The sequence below is a fragment of the Siniperca chuatsi genome, linkage group LG21, assembly GCF_020085105.1.
Source record: "Siniperca chuatsi isolate FFG_IHB_CAS linkage group LG21, ASM2008510v1, whole genome shotgun sequence".
Taxonomy (NCBI): Eukaryota; Metazoa; Chordata; class Actinopteri; order Centrarchiformes; family Sinipercidae; genus Siniperca; species Siniperca chuatsi.
The window spans coordinates 18,996,572-19,017,707 of record NC_058062.1 but is presented as its reverse complement, the minus strand read 5'-3'; the positions used below and the strand labels follow the sequence as shown (position 1 = coordinate 19,017,707).

General features: G+C 40.5%; 1 protein-coding gene across 2 annotated transcripts; it reads right to left on the bottom strand.

Moving 5' to 3' along the window:
* Nucleotides 1-4,655: 4,655 nt before the first annotated feature.
* On the bottom strand, nucleotides 4,656-20,641 carry traf7 (TNF receptor-associated factor 7). Of its 2 annotated transcripts, none has more exons than XM_044181433.1 (22): nucleotides 20,490-20,641; nucleotides 18,529-18,667; nucleotides 18,303-18,360; nucleotides 18,095-18,186; nucleotides 17,658-17,774; nucleotides 17,393-17,485; nucleotides 16,790-16,823; nucleotides 16,400-16,622; nucleotides 16,128-16,262; nucleotides 15,754-15,849; nucleotides 15,367-15,488; nucleotides 14,737-14,810; nucleotides 14,498-14,546; nucleotides 14,040-14,167; nucleotides 13,486-13,568; nucleotides 13,325-13,364; nucleotides 13,077-13,193; nucleotides 11,151-11,273; nucleotides 7,057-7,176; nucleotides 6,544-6,675; nucleotides 5,415-5,534; nucleotides 4,656-4,874 (listed from the first exon to the last, which is right to left on the bottom strand). In XM_044181433.1, the coding sequence occupies exons 3-22, from the start codon at nucleotides 18,352-18,354 to the stop codon at nucleotides 4,860-4,862; spliced, it is 1,965 nt and encodes a 654-aa protein (XP_044037368.1). In that variant the 5' UTR covers nucleotides 18,355-18,360; nucleotides 18,529-18,667; nucleotides 20,490-20,641; the 3' UTR covers nucleotides 4,656-4,859. The 2 variants fall into 2 exon arrangements, with proteins under 2 accessions (XP_044037368.1, XP_044037369.1); XM_044181434.1 differs by having other exon boundaries at nucleotides 18,095-18,183.
* Between the last annotated feature and the right edge of the window lie 495 nt (nucleotides 20,642-21,136).

The window sequence follows — 21,136 nt, the reverse complement described above, 5'->3', positions numbered from 1 at the left end:
TGTCAATTTATTTTTTTTACGACGCCTTTTAAAGCCCCTTTCTCAGCCCTGTTCCTCTCACCCAGGTGTTTTCACTTAATTTGGCTATTTAGATCTTAAGACATGTACAGAATGTGCTTGATTAAATTAAAAGTTCAGCAATTTGGGTAATTGGCATAATTGCTTTCTTGCTGAGAGTTAGATGAGAAGATTGATACCACTCATGTTTACAGCGAGTGGTATCAATTTTCATCTAACTCTCAGCAAGAAAGCAAAATTTAAAAAAGCGACAAAAAAAAAAAGAAAAGCAAATTATGTCGAATTATTCCTTTGATTGATACCTCCCTGACTCCGCTGTGAGCGTTGTGGCGGGATAACTTACACCTTTATGAATATTTGGAGACAGATTATGCACTGAGGCCACACAAACAAACCAATAGGTCAGTTGTTCCCAACTGTTTGGGCATGTTACCCCTTGAAACAAAGCTACGTCTACTTGCGTCCCTTCATCACGGTTTATTCCTGCATACTTTTTATCCAGTAACAACATAAATACTGAACTCAAGGTCCACTTACTAGCTTTTTCCATGGCTTTCAAAAAGTATCCCATGGTCTTCATCACATGACTTATGAAACTTTGTTTCATGTGATAATAGGTGGTTGTATATGGGGGGAGGTTGTAACTCCTATGTTCAAGGACGGTCTTTGGTGTTACATGTGAATGATAAAGACCATTAGATGCGGCTGAAAGTCCTGAAAAAGCTAGTAAGTGAACCTTGAGGGTTTTTTTTTTGTTTTAATCAAACAACCAACTCCAAGGTAAAACAAAACAACTTTTATGCTTGATTTCCATATACTCTTTAGCATCAGCGCAGAGAGTTTCATTGTTGAAATAAATCAGATCAACAGCTCTCAAAGTGTACAACAGTTTTATTGATCAACTCAGGCTTACATGATTATACAAGTATACAAGAAATCACTGAGACTGTGACCAGTGAAGACACTTCCTCTCTTTCCCACTACCTTTCTCACCAAGGCTACAGTAAGTAGTGGCCAGATCTGCATTGAAATGAAGGCAAAATACTTCTGAACATCTGTAAAAACCTAATTTAGCCCATGTGTCTAAATTTGGTATGGATGTACATGATCTCATGAACTTAAAAACTTCCCTCCCAGGCATATTTGGTCTATTTTTTCTTCATATTTTCAACCCAATATGGGTCCTGAAACATAATTTAGGAAAGCAGGACTTCACTTTAGCTCAATGGCACGTTCTCTGCATTTGCCTCTGGGGGGGTTTTAAGGTTAATTACACATAATCAACTCCTTGCCTTCACTGTAAGTCCGTCGAGTGTTACAGTCATAAAACAACAATCACTGTTAATCTGTGGTTATGTTCATAGAGAAAAGGGGGAGAAGGGAAAGACGGAGACAGAGGGGAGAAAAAGACACATCGTTACAGTCGTTCCTTACTTTTCATCCACACATATGGCACTCATTGAAACACACTCACATATACACAATAACAGACACATACATGCACACACACTGTATTCCTCTCTCCCTGTCCCTCTCGGTTATGTAGGCCAGTGTGAGTCATTCTCATGGGCACATGTCCAGGCTCGGCACTATCTGTTATTTTACACAACTGTACAACCGTTGAGTGGCTCTGAATACAGCTCTATCATGGCACTAATATAAAACTCAGTAAATCTATAGATCTGTCACTCTCTTTAAAGTCTTCACTTATTACAAGGTGTTTTATAAAAGGCTGGTTTCACAGAGCTCAACCGGGTGACAACCACAATGAACAAGGAGGGAGGAAATTAGGTGTGTTAACGATCCATCGATCTGGATCGATTCAATGATCAACGATCCAATATCATCGATGTGAAAACATCAATCCATAATCATCTTTAAGATACGCCTTTATTGTGAAATTCCCATGGCACGTCTGTGTCACCGTTTCTGTCCGAGCGCGCCTCCTTCCTAAACATTCAAACAGTGCTAGCACCAGGCAGATAATGGCAAGCAGCCAAGAAAAGACGATGAGGATGTTTACTCCACTCTCGGAATAAATCAGCAGCGTGGAAATATTTTGGATTTCAGAGAAAAGACGGGTCGACAGACAAGCACATGCCATATGCAAACAATGCCGTTACGAGATAATATACTCAGGAAACACGACGAACCTGGCCCGGGCACCTAAAAAAGAAACATGCCACTGACCCTCGTGCTAGCGTTAACGTGTCGAGATGCCGCGTGCTCACCAGCTTTTTATCCGCAAAACTGAACCACAACTCTCAGCGAGCGATGAATATCACAGCTGCCATTTCATATTTCATTTTTATTAAAAAGAATAATTGTTTTTCATTTAAATGTCTGGAAGAGTTCAATAATAAAATGGGCAAATCATATTTTAATTGCTTTTTGAGTTGATATAAATGTAACTGATTGTGTTAAATGGGCATATGACAATCGCAGGCCCCTGAATTGAATCGAAAAAGTATTGTGGCAGACTTCAGCAAATATCGTATCGTTGTCCAAAGAATCGATATAATATCGTACTGTATTAAAACTTGGGATTTACACCCCAAGAGGAAATGTGTTATTACACCTGCGTCCGTCCATGTTGACGTGTGCACTTTTTTCAGTCTAGAACTGAAATGGAGATGAGCTGCAAAATAAATGTCAGTTCACTTCAAATAAATTTTCCAATACACTAGCTGGTCTGATGGTTTCTTTTCAGGGTTCATCCTTGCCAGTTTGAGGTGAGTTCTTATCACGACTGATGTATATTCATAGTATTATATTTTATATATATAAGTTTATATAAAGTAATATGTCAGTTATTTGATGCTATAAAGTCTTTTTCCCCAAGGTTGGCGGAGATGGTTTCACGTCATGATTGACAGCTGAGGCCAGCTTGCAATTGAGTCGGCCGGGTGTATGGGCGGGACCTAGATACCGTGGCTCACTACTGCACAGACTCTGGCTCCAAATGACATCACCAGCGCAAGATGGCAGTTCCTGTATCCGGGATATTTTGACGTCATTTTTGTACAGTGGGAGGAAGTGGAGAGACGTCGTCCATCTTTATATACAGTCTTTGGTTTGTACATGCAGATCTTTGCTGCTGATCAAACTGACTCTCGGGCACCTAAGCTATGGTCGCTTTCACACCTGTAGTTTGGTTCATTTGGTCTGGACCAAGGAAAGAATTATACATTGTTGCCTTTTAGTTTTGGTCCGGTTTGTGTTCACACTGGCTGTTTATAAACATGACAGTTCAACGGACTGAAGGGGAACCCGCTGATTGGACAGCGCTGTCATCAGTGCCACATGGACCCACGGAGGGAAATCAAATTCTGGTGACTACAGCAAGTCATGTAGCACTTTTATGCTTCTTACAGTATGTGTATTTTTATGTTCTCTGGTGTCACAAAGAACTCACAAAAGAAATAACTGATTATGAGTATTATTTATCGAGACTTTAAGCTTAAGCTATGAATAAAGACAACCAGGTAAAAACCGGACGAAAAAAGAGGCGTCTTTTACAGTAAGATTAAGGGGAGGATAGTTACTGCGTGGTCACTACGATTCACTCACTTCTTGATGAGGAACTGCCAAAACACACAACGCACCTCGCCACCTCCATGTCGCCACGGTTGCTATTGCCTGAGCGATAATGGATTTCTGAGGGTGATACTGATAGATAATTGGGAGAATAGAAAATCCGATAACGATTTATGAGCCGACAGTAATTCTTTTTAACATAAACAGTCCTGTGGTGGGTCTGCTTTGCTTTCACACGACAGACGAACCACACACCAGAGTTGGCTTGGACTCCTCCTCATTAGGCGGTCTCAGTACAGTTCTTTGGTCCACACCAGAGTTCGACTGACAGATTTTCACACCAGCCTAAATGAACCAAACCCAACAGGCAAACGCACCACCAGAGTTTGATTGAACTGAACCAAACAGCTTAGGCGTGAAAGCACCCTACGTCTGAAAAGATGTTTAGCCGGTGTCTTAGGTGATCCAGTCACAAGTTAAAGCTCAGAGTGGAATCACAATATATGAAGTTGTTGTAACTGAGTTCATCTGTGGCCTTGACTGTGCACTTGTGGAGTAAACAGTAGGTCACTTGCTGATATGTCTTTGAGAAACACGTCAAATGTAAAAATGTGGAAAGAGAATTTCTGGGTAGGGGTCAATGAAGTCTTCACATGAACTTTAACTGCTGCTACTTAATCTGCATAAAATAACCTAGTCCCATTTTCTATTTCTTCTCTTTGTTCTGGTGCATTCTGGGATTAACATAACATACATAATACATTTGGAGCGAGTGTGGTGTCACTCCATGTTTGTGAAACCAGCCTTTAGACTTATGTGAACAGTATGCATTATGCATCATCAGTACAGTTCTTAAATGGCAGGTGTGTCCGCAGGAAACAGGCAGGACCATCTAGAGTTTGAAAAATCTCTCTGCTCCCTGCTCTTAATACAGAGGTGCAGCATCCAGTCAATCTCGGTCTTGGCGCAGTGCGGTGCAACTGTAAGGCAAGCTTATCTTATTTAGCCTCATAATGCACTGGTGATGAGGTCACTAAGGAGCATGACCCCAAGTTGACCCTCGACCCTGGCGACCGGGTCCAGGTGTGAGTGTTTGTTTGAAGTTTTAAAAGCAACATTTAGTAAAATAGTTTCTGATGCAGCTCGACTGTGAAGTGGCGGTTATTATCGGCCTGCGGCCGTTAAATCACAATCAAAGAAACGGGTGCGGAGGAGGAAATCATGTGGAAAGGTTACAGTTCATAGCGTCTCTCTGACACACAAAGAGAGGTGTTGACTGGACTCCTGCAGAGCAAACTGTTTGTTTAGCATGTCCACACCTGAGAGAGAGAGAGAGAAATTACTTTAGAAGATCCCACAAATTTACAATATATCATAAAATGAAGTTACATATCATCATAAAGTAAAGGCAAACTGTAAATATGTAACATAACACAGAATAGGATAGGGAAGGAAAGATGAAGGATGATCGGATGTAGTCAGAAGAGCTATAAAAAACACATTTTTGTGATATGAACTTATTTCAAAATGCTTTTATTCTGATACGCTTTTTTAGGATGCTGGGCTACAACTTCTATAAGGTTCTGTTTAATGCTTCTATCTCATTTGAAAAACAACAAAGGTTAAAGAAATGAAAATTTGAAGTGCAGTATGGTTGGACAGACATCTGACATACATAACATGTATAGAATGGGTGGATGAATAAACAATGCTGGATGGAAAAAGCAGAAAACACTGTAGTAATGAAAGATGTTAGTGAACCTGCAGCATGAACAGACTAGAGGGCAACAGAATAGAGGGACAGGCAGATAGAGATGCACAGCAGGTGGAGCAGCTGATGGAGACATCATCTGTCGTACCTTTACGGTGCTGTCGACAGCTCCAGAGAAGAGGCGCCCTCTGGAGACAGCTAGAGCTGTTACACTGCCCTGGTGTCTCAGCAGGGTCTGGGTACAGATCATGTTGTCCATGCTCCACACCTAGATAACAATTGAACTATGTTTTATGATAAGCACTAAGTATTTTCTACACAAACTTAACTTCTACCCTCTGCTCTAAAGATTTTTCCATGATATTAACATCATATGAGTATTGATATTTGACTAGCTTTTTTAAATTTAATTTTGGGTTCTGTGGTGCATGACTCGGTTACTCAAGATAATCCACAGATTTGTTGTAAGCAGATTCATGTAGGAACTATCGGTCGAAAGAAAATAGTTCCTACATGAAACTGCTCACAACAAATATGTGGATTATTTTGAGAAACCGGGTCATGATTTCTGGAAAGAGACATTGCTGAGTTTTTCCAAAATGAGCCGAGTGCCATTTAGTCCCATTATATTAAAAAAATTCAGACAACTCTATGGCTGATATGTCCAAAACTCAGCAACTCACACCAAAATGATCTAGATGGATAAAGAGCACTACAGGTAAGAGGAAAAATATGTAGTTTTAATTTTGGGGTGATCTGTCCCTTTAACACTTCAGTTTTTGTACAAATTGAACAAACAAGATATAACGTTTTAATTAATGAGCTTTAGAGGTGGTGGTAGGCACATTTTGTTACCTGGACAGAGCCAGGCTAGCTGTTTCCCTCTGTTTCCAGTCTTTGTGCTAAGCTAAGCTAACTGGTCTGCTGGCTATTAGCTTCACTTTCACCGTACAAACACAAGAGTGGTATCAATCTTCTCATGTGACTCTCAGAAAACATCAAAATATTCCTTTAATGCAGTTTATGACTTGATACTAGTGGACTTGAATGTTTTATTCATCGGAGATAATGCACGCTAATTAACATCATTATGAGTCATTGTGTATTGCTGTATGCTACAGTGTCTTTTTGACACTGCCACACTTAAAAAGTGGTTTAATATAATACAGTTTAATCATTCCTCTTTAAATGCTTATTACAACACACACATCATCATACGTGTATGAGTTAAGTGTATTCTGTCTTTCCACAGAAATGGACACACTGTCCGTCCTCACCCGGAGTGAGCGGTCGTAAGAGGCGCTGAACACTTTGGTCTGGTCAGGGGTGGAGATGACAGCAAGAGCGTAAACTGTTCCCACATGACCTGTCAGGGTCCGCACCTGCTCTTTAGACTCAATGTCCCACACCTAGAGAGAAGACACAAACACCTTCATCATCACAATCACCATCATTAAAACAACAGCATCACAGTAGTCTCGCTGTGTCCAAGTAAGCATTTTGGCTTGGAAGATAGTTGAGGTAAGCTGCTGCTTAATTGTGGTCTGGTGCACAATCTGGTCCAGACACACTGGATCTGAATCTGGTGTTAATGTGTCTTGAGTGCATTTAACCCTGCCTTCATAGTGGATATGCAGTATGTGAATATAATCTGAATACTTAAAAAGGGGCAAAAAAAAAAGAATAAATAGATAAAAGAGAAAAAACCCAATAGCTAAATATAAATGGAGCCAGAAACGAATGAAGAAAAGTTAAATGGAAATGAAAAAACTAAAAACAGTGTCCCTTACATGGATGAGGTTTTCATAGGTGCCACAGACTATGTGGTGGTTGGTGACGGCGATGGAGTAGACGCTGCCGCCGCTGGTCTGCAGGACGTGAACACACTCCAGAGACCGGATGTCCCAAATCTGACAGAAAGAGGGAGTTCAGAGAGGAAAAAAATGAAACTTTAAATGAGAAAGTGGAAGATGGCGAAGAGGACGTGTGAGCGACTGAGTATCTTGGGAGGGGACAGATAAAAAAAAAACACATACACACACACACACACACACACACACAAGGCCAAGCTTCCCATTTACCAATATACATGACAAGGCATAGCTTATGCTACTGGCACTGAGCATGAGTTGCAGCTATATTTGGATTAATCATATAGTTAATAAATAATTAAAAATCACAAGTTTCTAGAGGCGTCTTCAAACTACTTATTTGGCTAACCAACAGCAAGAAAATCCAAAGTTATTTTAATTTACAACTATACAAAGACAGAGAAGCTGTAAACAGGAAATGTATTCTTACTACTTCTTCAAGTTGGAAACACAACACGGACATATTATCACCAGATAAAGTTTTTTTGGTGAACATGCTAACACAACCAGCAGAAATGGAGCAACATTAGCATTCATTTGTTTCTCTTCATGAGTTTCTTGCCACCTGACGAATGTAAGTGTCATTTTCTCCTTTTAGATCTGTTGTGGTCTATCTGGCTCTTTAGCTGCTAAATGCTGCACTATGTTGGTTAGTAACTTTGTCTGTGCTGGGCAAGTAGAGTACATTCGGTTTTTAGAACTTTTTCACTGAACACAGCTGCCTGCTGTGGCCAATGAGAGCGGTGAGAGTGAATCAAAACAGTTGCGGGCCAGAGAACCAAAACAATGATCTGAAAGACGCTAAAACGCTATGTATAGCTGAGGGGAACTGCAAAGTTGAGTGATAATTCTCTGTGGGTTCGTCACTATGAGCAACACCTTAAATTAAATTAAAATACTGATTATAGCAGCTTTAATCAATATTACATGAAACCATTATGATAGGAAATCCATTGTTCTAATTGTTTGTCAAGTACACAAACCAAATATTTACTGGTTACAGCTTCATAAATGTCTTTATTGTCAATATTGATATTCTATTGACTTATTAACTGAATCAAGAGAATATTTAATAATAACCCCAACCGGACCCTAATTCCATAAGTCAGGTATGTATTTTGATTTAGATTAAAACGATGATCAGTTCAGCCACTGCACACAAACAACACTGTGAGCATAAAATACTTTGGCAGGTAAAATAGATGTAACATCTTGGTTTCAAATCTAGCCTATGAGCTTTTTCACAAGGCATCTTCCTTTCTGTTTGCTCCATGCTTCCTGTCTCTATTTTTATACTATCAAATAAAGGCTAAAATACCAACAGATAATACTTGGCAGTCTGATCAATTACAGGGGCAACTATTAAATAGAGCCAACTGTTTTTTTTATATACAGTACACTGGTAGCCACAGTTTACAAGCAAGCTAATGAGTCCAATTTATCAGACATTAATAATACAAACTAAAAGAAGTTAATTTCTTGCATTTAAAAAAATAAATCAGTGCAAAAAGAGTTTTATGTTTAAACACTAGGAATTAGTTATTTAATTGTTTTCACTGAACATTGTCAACATTTGTCAGGCAATTTCTGCAGCAAAACATATTTTAAACGACTTCTGCGGTTAAGTACTGGCTAGAGACTAACTGCTCTGCTTACAAGCACCATTAAAAGGGGCACAGTCGACTTTGTCTGTCCTTTCATCTCTCTTTCCTCATTCTTCATTCTTCCAGACGTCCCATATTCCCACAACCAGTCCTCTCTCTGCTTTCTTTTCTGTCCTTCTCTTTATCTCTACAGCGTCCCAGAGGTATTCATTAACGACCGACTCGAGCAAGACAGCAGGACACACACACACACACACACACACACACACACACACACACACACACACACACACACACACAGTACTTTCAACTGTGAGGCAGTGAATGAAGATGACAGTCAGACAGAGACACAAAGTCCTTTTTACATAGAGAGGACATAACCCAATTACTGACCACAATATATACGAACAGCTTTCACTGCACACTACACTCCACACACACACACACACACACACACAACTCCACAGTTACAGCAACAATATTTCTGTACTCCAACTAACTAACCCAGATTGTGCTCAGGGGTGACAACAACAGGGGCACACTGATGTACATAATAGCTAAAACCATGGGTAAACAACACATGAAGGCCTTGATCTAGCTTTACATAGTAACACATGCTCACATGCATGTATTTAAACTTATGTATCAACCAGGAGGACTCGACAAAGAAGTGTTCTAACTGTGCTAAACCATGTGGAGCTTTATTTTTTGTTGCTTGGGCAAAACCATTGGGTCAGTGTGAACTCTTTTTTTCCTTCCTACAGCTTTTTATTTTTATGCTCTGACTCCAAAATTAACAACAGCCACCTTCCAAATCCCACTCAAATCTGCCACTGGCAGATGAACCTGTAGCACCCGCCAAACACAACACTTTCAAATCTTCATTCTGCTGCACCTCATGACAAAACTAAAACTTTAATAACTGCATCTGAGTAGAAAAATTCAGGGTGCAACAGCCACAGTTATTTTGTGTGGTAAAAAAAACAAAAATTAATTCCAGGCCATTTATTTAATTTCTAATGTTTACAGGCTGATACCTTTTAAAAACAAGAAGCCTGTAAAAGGGTCTTAAATATGCACTTGATGGCTACATACATGATACTGACTAAAAGATGGAGGCTAAAGCTACATGTCCTAAGCAAAAAGTAAACATCCTCACCAGCTGATGATCCATGTAGAAGACATAGAAATAAAGAAAACAGCACTGTTCTTGTATTGCAGGGTAGAGCTATTTAGTCCTTGTATTATAGACCAGCATTTTAAATCAAAATGTAATTGAGATGTTATTGATCTAACATACCCCTTGGATGGTTTGAAAGCTTGCAATGGTTAGATTTGAGCTTTAATGTTTGTATTTTCAAACAGTATGCTTCACTTTTACATGAGAAAAGGATTTGAGGTTGCGGGATGACAGATGAGTTTGGCAAACATAACACTAACCCAAGTTTAGCTAGAGTGTAAACTTCAGACAAAACCAAATAAAGAGCAGGACAGAGATGCTAATGTTAGCTAAACTCTGATATCAGATCAGAATAAGAAATACTTTATCCCAGAGGGGAAACTCTTTTATTACAGCTGCTCACTATCACGTCAAGCAAATCAAAATATAATAGCACGTTGGCTACCACAAGGTGGATGTTTCAGTTCTGAACAGGTATTCTCTGATGTAACCTGTAACCCCACATAACAATGTAGTAAGATGATGACATGCGCTTTGCCTTTGATAATAACTCTAGGTTACAACTGTTGGTAGCTAGTTAGCTGGACATTCTAACGTTTGAAGCTTACTTTAAAGGTTTAGTGTGTAGGATTTAGTGGTATCTAGCGGTGAAATTGCAGTTTGCAACCATTTGAAAATCGCTCGCCTCACCCTTCCCTTCCTAGCATATAAGAGAAACTATGGTGGCCCTGAAACGGCCCTATCTAGAGCCAGTGTTTGGTTTGTCCCTTCTGGGCTACTGTAGAAACATAGCGGTGCAAAATGGCGGCATCCATGGAAGGGGACCCGTTCCCTATGTAGATAAAGACAGCTTATTGTAAGGTATTCTAATGAAAACATGATTCTTATTTTCGGGTGACCATACACAAATGAAAACATTCTTATAAATATTATATTTCATGTCTGCCAATAGCTCCTCCTAAATGTTACACACTGGAGCTTTAAAAGCAAATAAACACACACAGTTGAATCCATTCCTTACATTTGTGCTCTTGTTAAAAGGCTGAAAAAAAATACTCCACCCTACAAACTCTTTATATATGGAGTATCTCTCTGACTACAGCCTCATGCACACCGCTTCAGCATGTGGAGAAATCCAAAGCTTTTGACAGGCCTGCCGTGCCTAGTTATGGTTATTTAGCTATGAATGGACATGTAAATTACTAATATCTCCCCACCCCTCCACCTACCTTGATGGTCTGATAAGAGCCACTGTACAGGTGGTTCTGGGAAGCCACCAGTGCTCTAACCCAGTGATTCAGACCGGTTAGCTCCTTCTTCAGCTTCAGCTCCGTACCCACGATGTCCCACACCTACACACACACACACACACACACACACACACACACACACACACAAGGTTTATGGAGATGATGAAAACTGAAACTAAAAAGAAAAAAAATACCCTTTACTGAGTTCAAACTACTCAAGAGACTAGACTTGATAAAAACAGTTCATTTAAAAAATAACAGCTGCAGTTCTTTTGGATACAAACAAAATCAACAATATTGGCATGACTGCTATCACAAAAAGTTTTACAAAACATTTTCTGTAAAACTTATTATGTTAATGTTATTACTTGAGTAATAATGTACTTTCACTGTCTTTTTAAATACTCGACACACACACCTACACAAACAGACACATGCTGCACATTGAACTGAGTAACAGTAACAGTAAATGCATGATGTCACTGAGCTGAAATAGGGAGAAGCTGGGTGACGGGAGGAGGAGGCAGAATGGAGTTGGGTAAGAAAGTTAAGTCCCTGTTTAGGACTGACATCACTCACACTCACTCATATACACACACACACACACACAGCACCGCAATCATCCCCTTCCTTTCTTTCGCTCGCTCGTAACCATGGTAACAAAGACAAGGCTACAGCCATTGCTCCTTACTGTCTGCCTCTCCTCCTCTCCCCGCTGAGCCACATTTTTACACTCTTCTTTATGACATATCTCAGCAGTGAAGTCAGGCTAAGCAACAGCAATTTTTAAACCATTTCTAAAGAAATCAAATCTTGACCCTAACATCCTCAGCAATTACAGACCATTTTCTAACATTCTGCACATGTCAGAACTACTTGAAGAAGTCAACTCACCAATTATTATCTGTACAGTAATAATCAATCTGGATTCCACACACTCCATTCCACTGAAACAGCTTTGATCAAGGTGACAAATGATATTTTGGTTGCTATTGACCAATCCTCTATAGTTTTACTGCTTGATCTCAGTGCTTTGACATGGTTTCATTCTTTTTTCTTACAGAACTCGTGTACTTCTTAATAATAACCTCTCTGACTCTTCCACAGTTACATCTGGTGTACCTCAAGGCTCCATCCTAGGTCTTCTTCTCTTCTGTACATACATGTTGCAATAAGGTGATTTTATTTGTAATTATGGGGTCCATTTTCATTGCATTGCTGATGATGCACAGTTATACATGCCAAAACTAACCCAGTGAATTTATCGGTTATCATGATCATTGTTGGACCAGCCAAACACACACATTTATTTAAAGATGACTTGTCTGGATCTTGATGGTTGTGTAATTTCTCAGAGCAAAACAGTTTGAATCCTACGTTAAATCTACTGTCAAGATAGCTTTTCACCATCTCTGCGATGAAGCCAGAATCTGTCCATTTCTCTATTTATTTCATACTAAGACCAAACACACTAGAGCTGATATAAAAAGTACTCACCTTAACCTATAAAGCACTACAAGGGCTGGCACCTTGATACCTCTGAGATCTTATTTTACCATATACACCAACATGCTTCCTATGTTCTTTTGCCTCAGCTTACTTATCAGTCCCAACAAAAAAACAAACAAAAACAAAAACAAAAAAACAACGCACTTTGTTGTCATTGGTTTAAATGTTTTTCAGTACTTATTTTTATTTATTGTCTTTCTTTGAGTGATCTATCAGTTGTTCTGCATGCTAGTTCTTTTTCATGGGTGTAAAGTGTGCTGAGGCACTTTCATGTGATAACGCACTTTAAATAAACCATGACTTGAGTGGAAAATAAACTCATGTCTGTGCAGAAAGTTTTAAAATGATGAAACGCCACAACATACATTGGATGACACATCATGTTCATAACTGTACCTTAATGGCCTTGAGGGAGCCGCTGAACAACATGTTGTGGGAGGAGACCAGTGTACATACAGGGTTGTCATGGGCACGGATAGTATTGACTTTCTGCAGGGTCTGGATGTCCCAAACCTACGCAGGATGCACAGCGGCAAGACACACAACAGAAAGACAAAAACATAACTTCTGTAGCATATGCAAACAATTCTAACTGTGCAAGGGTGCCCTTAAAAAGAGGAAGCAGGGAAGTGAATGTTACTTACGATGATGGTGCAGTCTGCAGAGCCACTGTATAGCCTGTTTCTATGGAGACAAAAAATATTTCACTGAGTCATGCTATGGGGGGAGGGCTGGTCATTCCCATTTGCCATGCATCTTATGATCACAGCGTATGTTGTTTATGTGCATGTGTGCATTTTATTACCCCTGGATACACAGTGCCAGTACGATGCCATCATGCCCCTCAAGGGTTTTCTGACACTTGTAGGTGGTGCAGGTGTCCCATACCTGAGGGGAAGAGAGGAGATAGATTGACATACTTATAAAAGGCTAAAAAGAAAAACTGTAGAAATCACCATGTATAATTGTGTGTGTGCATCTTCAGGTGGAGCTTTTTAAGGGTTTTTTTTCAGTTCACGTGTCTTCTAGCATTAAAACAAATCTATAATTCCAGATTTTCAATACAAACAAGGTTGTGGGCGGAAGTAGGTGGGAAAAAGTTTGTGTTTAGGCAAAAAATAGCACTGCGTCAAAAAAAAAGAGAAAGACCATAAGGGGTTGTAGTGGTGTGGGCGTGTTGCTACAGGTACTCGGGAGAAGATGAAATCCATGAAGTCCAGTTTGAATATATCCATGAGTTTGAAGTCCCTCTACTGCGTCAACAGTGGGTGTCAAGAAAATGAAACTGGGAGTATGTGGTTTTATTTACGCAGTGCTAATGTCAGCCATTCATTTCCTTTGTGTGTGTGTTGATGTTACCTTGATAGTCTTATCTGAGGATCCAGAGAAGAGCAGGTCTCCAGTGGAGTAGACACACAGACACCAAACAGGACCCTGGTGGCCAACAAATGTCCCCTTACACTTGAAGATCTGCTGGGGGTCGTATGCTACACACAGGCACAGAGACGGGTAAGACTGGATATGTATTTTTTATTGGAAACTAAACAAGAGAGGAGTATAATTGAAGCTGAAACAGGAGGATTAAAAGGGGGGCAGAGAGGTAGATGTGGAAAGGAGGAAGGAAGAGACAGACGGAGGTTGGTGAAGGAATGTGAGTGAGAGTGAGGGAGAAGAGGAAGGAAAGGCCAGAGAAGACAGTCAGAGTCAGAACAGAACTTTAATGATTAAATCATTTAAAACTTCACCCCTGAGAGAGGTGAAGAATAATAAAGAAAAAAGGGATTTTTAAAAAGGAAGACAGACAAGCAGATACTTACAGCCCAGGATTCCCATGTTGAGCCTGGCGTTGATGTGGGACAACTCATCCTGCAGAGACACAGACAATAGATTAGGGGATTTATTCTACTTGTGTGCAAATGAATATCAAGTAACAGCTACACTAACACACCTAACTCCAATCCTCTCATTCTGGCTACCTAATTTAAACTTTTATTATCAGACACAGATGCACACATGCACTTGTCTTTGTCTCTTTGCAAGGTGCACACACACTTACGTTAAGCATGGAGGCATCTCTACGAAATTCCATCAGGTCCTCACTCAGTTTACTCTGGTTCTCATCCAACACATCTGAAATACACACACAGGCACGATAACTTTAAGAAAAAGGAAATAAAACACAGTAAGGACGCTGTGGTGGCCCATTAGGGTCATAAAACTTTCTCCAGTCAATATTTGCGGACAATATTTATCCATCAGCAGCCATGTTGTGGTCTTAAACTCTTCTTAAAGTGTGCAGGAGTCAGATGTGATCTGATTAAAAACAGGCAACTACCACAAACTGCACTTTTTCTCATTCAGTATGTCTTCTAGTGTTGAATCTGAATTGCAGTTTATTCCTCACGCGGAGTACTACTCAGCCTGTGAAAGAAGTTGTATAATGTCTTCTGTGGCTTGAAAGTATGAAAAAAATAACCCTGATGATGCCACAGAGATGTCCTAGGATCCAGGGTTTTTGAACTTGATCCATTCTAAGTACTAAAAGTCAGGATATCTCAACTTCTGCTGCACAGATTTTGAACATTCTTTTTTTTTTAATACATTCGCTCACAGGTCCCCTAAATTTACGGAAGTGCAATACTAAATCGCCGGAGTACCCCTTCAACTTGACCGAATGTATTCTTACCGAATTTGAGCTCCAGGTTCTTCTCTAACTGATCTAACTTCTCTGATAGTTTGCCCAACATGGAGCGCAGGAAAGCAATGTCTTGGTCCTTCTGGGCCAGAGTCAGCTGCATCTCATGGAACCTAAACAGGGTCAAGGGTCAGAGATAACATACAGATAGATCAGAGATGGAGACAATGATGAGTTCATTATATTTAAGAGGAGTTTTATTAAGTTTAAAAGTTCATTGAAATTGTGAAAAGTATGCTGAACACTTGGTTAACAGACAGAAACCAATCAATCTAACAAATATTTGGATATTTGAACTCTTCTGATAGCATATAAAGTCTTTTTGTTACAATCAATAGCTCCACTTGTGATGTGTGTAGTTTGAGTATGTCTGCTCACCTATCATCAGTCTGCTGCAGAAACTCCTTCAGACCCTCAAATTTACACACCTCCAGGTGTGTTTCATACGTGTCCTGGTTACCAATGAACGTACAGCTGTCGGGGGGGAAGAGGAGAGGCAGATTAGTGCGAGGTAAAGGACTGTGTTATATTTGATTAGAAGAAATTGACTGACTTCAAGAGACAGTAAATGAAAAAATGGTACTGAAAACCAAATAGACAAACAAAAAGAGGGATTGCAAATGAGCAAGAGATGGAAAACAAATAAATGCGTTCTATTATTTCTCATATACTGTATAAGAAATGGGAAAAGGTGAAGGAAAATATTTGTAAATGTGTGTGCACACACGCTTATGTGTGTTTTTAGGACTTACCCATATTTGGAGTGTGGACATTTGATGTGTTCACATTCTTTGAGGTGAGCTTCCAGGTTCATGGTGAGCAGCGGGGGGCAGGAGGGGTTGTTGGGGCAGCGGACTGGCCTGTAGTCACAACTGGCCTCATGTTCTCTGCAGAGGTATGGTGAGTTGGGGTGAGGAGACGAGAAGAATAAGTCAGTAACAGCTTTGCAATGTGTTGTCATTTTACATCATAGGGAAGCAGTGGAAATACAACATCCTATCAAGTCCCCTTCTGTGGTCCTTACTTGCGTGTGGACAGTTTGATGGTGAACGGGCAACCCAGTGGGTCCACCTCGTACGCTCCAGGTTTCCCGGCCACTGTGGAGGTGGGGGCTGCGGCCGCGGCCGCACCGTTGGCTGTGGCCCTGCAGCCGTATTTACAGTGAATGAACAGCTCTCCGATCTGCTCGGCTACTGCAATGTTGTTCACCACGACCGTTAGCTTAGCCGCATCCACTGGGCACTTGTCTGTGAGGAGAACAACCATGAACTTAAAGTTATAATAAACTACGCTGTTAACTACAGCTGTTGTGTTGTAGTGCAACAATGTTAATTAGTGCCACATGTGTTTGACAAGTAAAAATGTCCATCATGAGTTAGGTCTATTACTCTCACCAACACATTTTAAGTCTCACCTGAAGTCAAGGCACATCGTCTGCAGAAGGTGTGCTGATGGAGGAAAAACAGGCATAATGAAATTTTATTAGTCCACATGTTTAGCTTACAGTGTATACATGGACTAGCAAGACAGAGTTTGTTCATATTCGTTCATTGTTCGTATTCTTAAAACAGTTTATGTTTCAATTTTAACATTACAAGAGAAAAGGCTTTTAGGATGAGGACTAACCAATGTGTTTGGCGAATGTTACGCTATCTCAGATAACAAATTTGGCTGGAGTTGCTAGCATGTAAACTTCCCCAAATCCATTAAAGAGCAGGACAGAGCTGCTAACATTAGCCTCCACAGTGGATGGAGGGGTACTTTTTTTTTTTTTAAAACATAACCTGTAACCCCACAAAATAATGTAGTATGAAATGCTACTGGCCTTGAAAGTAATGCTGGGCCACATATGTATGCAATTGTGATGCAAATCTCAATAGACAAACTGTTAATTTAAAAACTTTGTGAAAGATTTTTACAGGAAGGGTGAGCAGAGCTTAAAGAGAAAAGAAAATCAGAAAGAATGAGGAAGATGGACAGTTGGAGGAAAGGCTGGAAAGGACAGAAGTAAACTCACCCCACATGTGGTGATGACGGGGTCCTTGAAGACATTACAGCACAGCTGGCAGCAAAGTTTTACTGACGGCTGTTCAGCAAACACCTGGGGCTCCTGCACAAACACACACACGCACACAATCATTTGTTAATTTGCTCAGCCTGTGGTGTGGTTTCAGCTCCAAAACTATCCTGTGACTGTGTTTTGACATGTTTAAGTGTTTGTGAGCATATGTTTATGTTTGCTGACATATATGTGGTATATGTGTTTGTGCTGGGCGTCATACTGTGTCCTCCTCTTCTTCGTGCAGAGAGAAAGTGGAGCGCAGAGACATATTGGACTCGGAGTGGAGAGATCGGACTGAGATGGCTGAATCCGACCTCCGAGGAGTTCCAATGGGAGGCTGAGGGGATGGGAGGAAGCAGTGGAGAGAAGAGGTCATAGCCTATTCATACACTGATAGTACCATAGTACAGATGTGTGGGATCTTGTCCACAAGTTCCATCATTTAGTTCACACAATTGATGAGATGAAATGTGAGGTTTCACACTGGGGAGTGAAAAATTGACACTTTTATCTACCCATTCCAGTTGGGTGGAACTCTTCAAAAATGATCAGCTTCAGTAATCTTTATTATAAATGTTGATGTCTTTGAGATGTTGAATTTATTAGTCTAGGTTGGATAAACATAAAATGTAAAAGGATGTGTGTGTGAGAGTGTACCATTCCATCGTCGTCATCCCGGGGAGAGTAGGTTAGAGTGCTGGAGGTGGAGGGAGTTCTTCTGTGCTGCTTGTAGGTGCTGGACCCTTCTGCTGAAAACAAATTCACAAAAATAATGCCAGCACTTGAGTGACTATCAAGCAAAAAAGAGAAACAGTAATGCAGAAAAAGAGAGCATTTATAGAGGGGAAGATTGTTTGTGTATCACCTTTAGCTCCAGCAGCCACGGCTGAGAAGGTAGGGCCAAATGAGGCCTCCATCTTGCTCTGCAGTGAAGAAAGGAGGGTTGGATGGATAGATAGACAAGTAAGAGACAGTATGGAGTTAGACTATGACATTTAAACAAAAATTACAGCAGGAATACATCACACAACACAAGCAAAACCTGGGTATTTAATTAAAATCCTGCTCCATGTCACACTAGTGTCTCTCACCCCACTGCTGGAGTCTGCTGGGGGGGCGGCTGCTGCTCTTCCGGAGTATCAGTTGTAGAGAGGCGTCCCACCACTGCTAATAACCCAAAGCACCCACAAATGCAAGAGGAAATGCTAGCAGCTAGCTGGACTGCTAGGCCTGAGAAGAGGAAAGAAGACAAGGAGGGGTGAAGAGAAATGGAGTGAGGAGGAGAGTGGGAGAAAGATGTGGTGATACATAGTCCAAAAATAATAATAAGTCTGGTGATTTGCCTCTTAGCAGCACTGCAGGAGCCCGACTGAAAACAGGATAAATACACTAGCCGTAAGTTGGCTCTATGTTTTAACAGAGACAGAGAAAAACCTACATTGCCCAAGCATTGTTGCCAGTGGCTAGAGTGCAGCTTAAAAGCTACTTAAGATGAGAGGCAGCGCAGTGAGGAATAATTGCATCATGGAACTTGTACAGTGGAGTTACTGTTGTTGAACAGATGCTTGACGTACTTTACTGGCTTCAGGCACAACAACACAATCAAACATAATGATCATTCCACTTCAAGCGCATATTCAGTCAGCAAAGGCTGAATAGAGGAAATTCAAAGTTCAGTCAGTTAAAAAAATGAGGTTAATTAGAACTGGGCAATATATCCATCAAATAATGACGTTGTGATGAGACTAGATGTTGACTGTCCAGGATTTTTTCATAAGTATTTTGTCAAAGGATATTTTCATATCAATAGCATATTTGTGTTCTGAAAGCTACATTAATTCTCACCAAAAATCTCTAAGCAGACATGTCACAATATTGCTTGCTATGGTTTAGTTTTGCTCAATTTGACTACTTCCTGCATTAATTAGAAGTGAGATAGAAATGTATGACCGCAACAGAGGAAGTTCAAATTTGCATATATAACTGGGTTTCTTTTTGGATTCTACATTGTACAAATGTAAGACGGTGTAGTCCCTCATTCGTCCAGGAGTGTTCCATCGAAGAAAAGGTTTCAGTAATAGTCATCTGGACACTGTTTTCAGAATCAATACGTTTCGGCTCCCATCCGGAAGTCATTCACAATTGAGAATGACTTCCGGATGGGAGCCGAAACGTATTGATTCTGAAAACAGCGTCGAGATAACTACGACTGAAACCTTTTCTACGATTGTACAAATGTACATATCTATGCATTACACAGATGATATTTGCTCTCTTATTGAAGTTAGTGATCCTCCCCATGAGACATACACACAGTTGAGGCAGCAGGAAAAACACACAGCTGTCTGACTGAAGGCACCACTGACCCCAAGTCTATATCGACAATTTCATGACGGAAGATGTAAAAAGTGACCAGCATCTGCAAACCCTCAAACACACAGGGGAAGGCTGAGAGGCAGCGAGGGAGGGAGCAACACAGAGACAAAGGGAAGAGGGACAAGTGACAGCCAAAAAGCAGTGACCCGGATAACTAGATACTGATGTAAATAGAAAGGTATGCGGTCTGTCAGTTCATATGGTAACAGACTGCAGAATCTGCCGATGAAACTATCCAGGACCTCTAATCCGCTCCAACCACTGTCTCTTTTCACGAGCCAGGAGATTCCCGTAAAGAGGAGCCTCGACACAGAAAAGGGGGGCGGAACACACATTCAACGGACCAAAGTTGAAAACTGACAGCTAACCTAGCTAGGTAAATGTTCAAACGCCAAATATATTAGTATTTACGCGTGTTAGCTACGATAAACAACAGCCCACAATGTAGTTTCTTATCAACCGTCATGTTGTCAACAACCATTTAAAACTGCGGTAATTAGCTAGCTAAAGTGGCTTATTTGCTAGCTTAAGTTAGCTAATGTTACATTTTTTTATTAGCAATCGCTGCTAGCGGTTTTGGCAAACTCTACTAACGACTAACGGGAAATCTACGTTATTTTATAGTCAGTAAGACAATTCTTTAAAAGAATCGCTTTTTTGTCGTTTGAGGACTTACCATTATTTTTACAACAGCGCAGCTCCAAGTCTGCAGACGAATTCCTAAATCTTCCCCTCTCGCTCTCTGCCTCACATACACACAGCTCATATGCCGCAGTGTGTTCTGGGACATGTAGTAGAGGGCGTACCGCTGTCCCTTGATGAGTATCCTTCTCTCCGCTGTCGGACTAGGCTTCCCACAATCCACTTCGCGGAGCTGCCATTGGACTCGGTGCTGTCAGTAAATTCCGCAAACCAACTGCAAAGCGCACTATTCCCTAATATATCCACATTTCCTCCGGTTCCGCGTCGTTATTGGTTCTTGCAGAGACCGAACCATCATACGACAGCCACCATCACGTTTTACGATGAACGCACGTGCACGGTGGTGTTATGTAGAGAGATACTGACCAACATCACAGAGAAACTGTAAAATACTGTACCATGCAGCTACATGTAAGGTTAAAAGATATCATTGTAATACCAAAAGAGAAAAGGAAATCCATACGGATGCTTTACCATAGACACTCCATGATTTTATATAGGAAGGTGACAGTTATAGTATAGTGCATAAAATATACCAACAATTATGTTATCTATGTTGCCAGTTTCACAGTAAATCCATAGAACATATTGCACCATTTCCTTTAAGATAACACTACACAA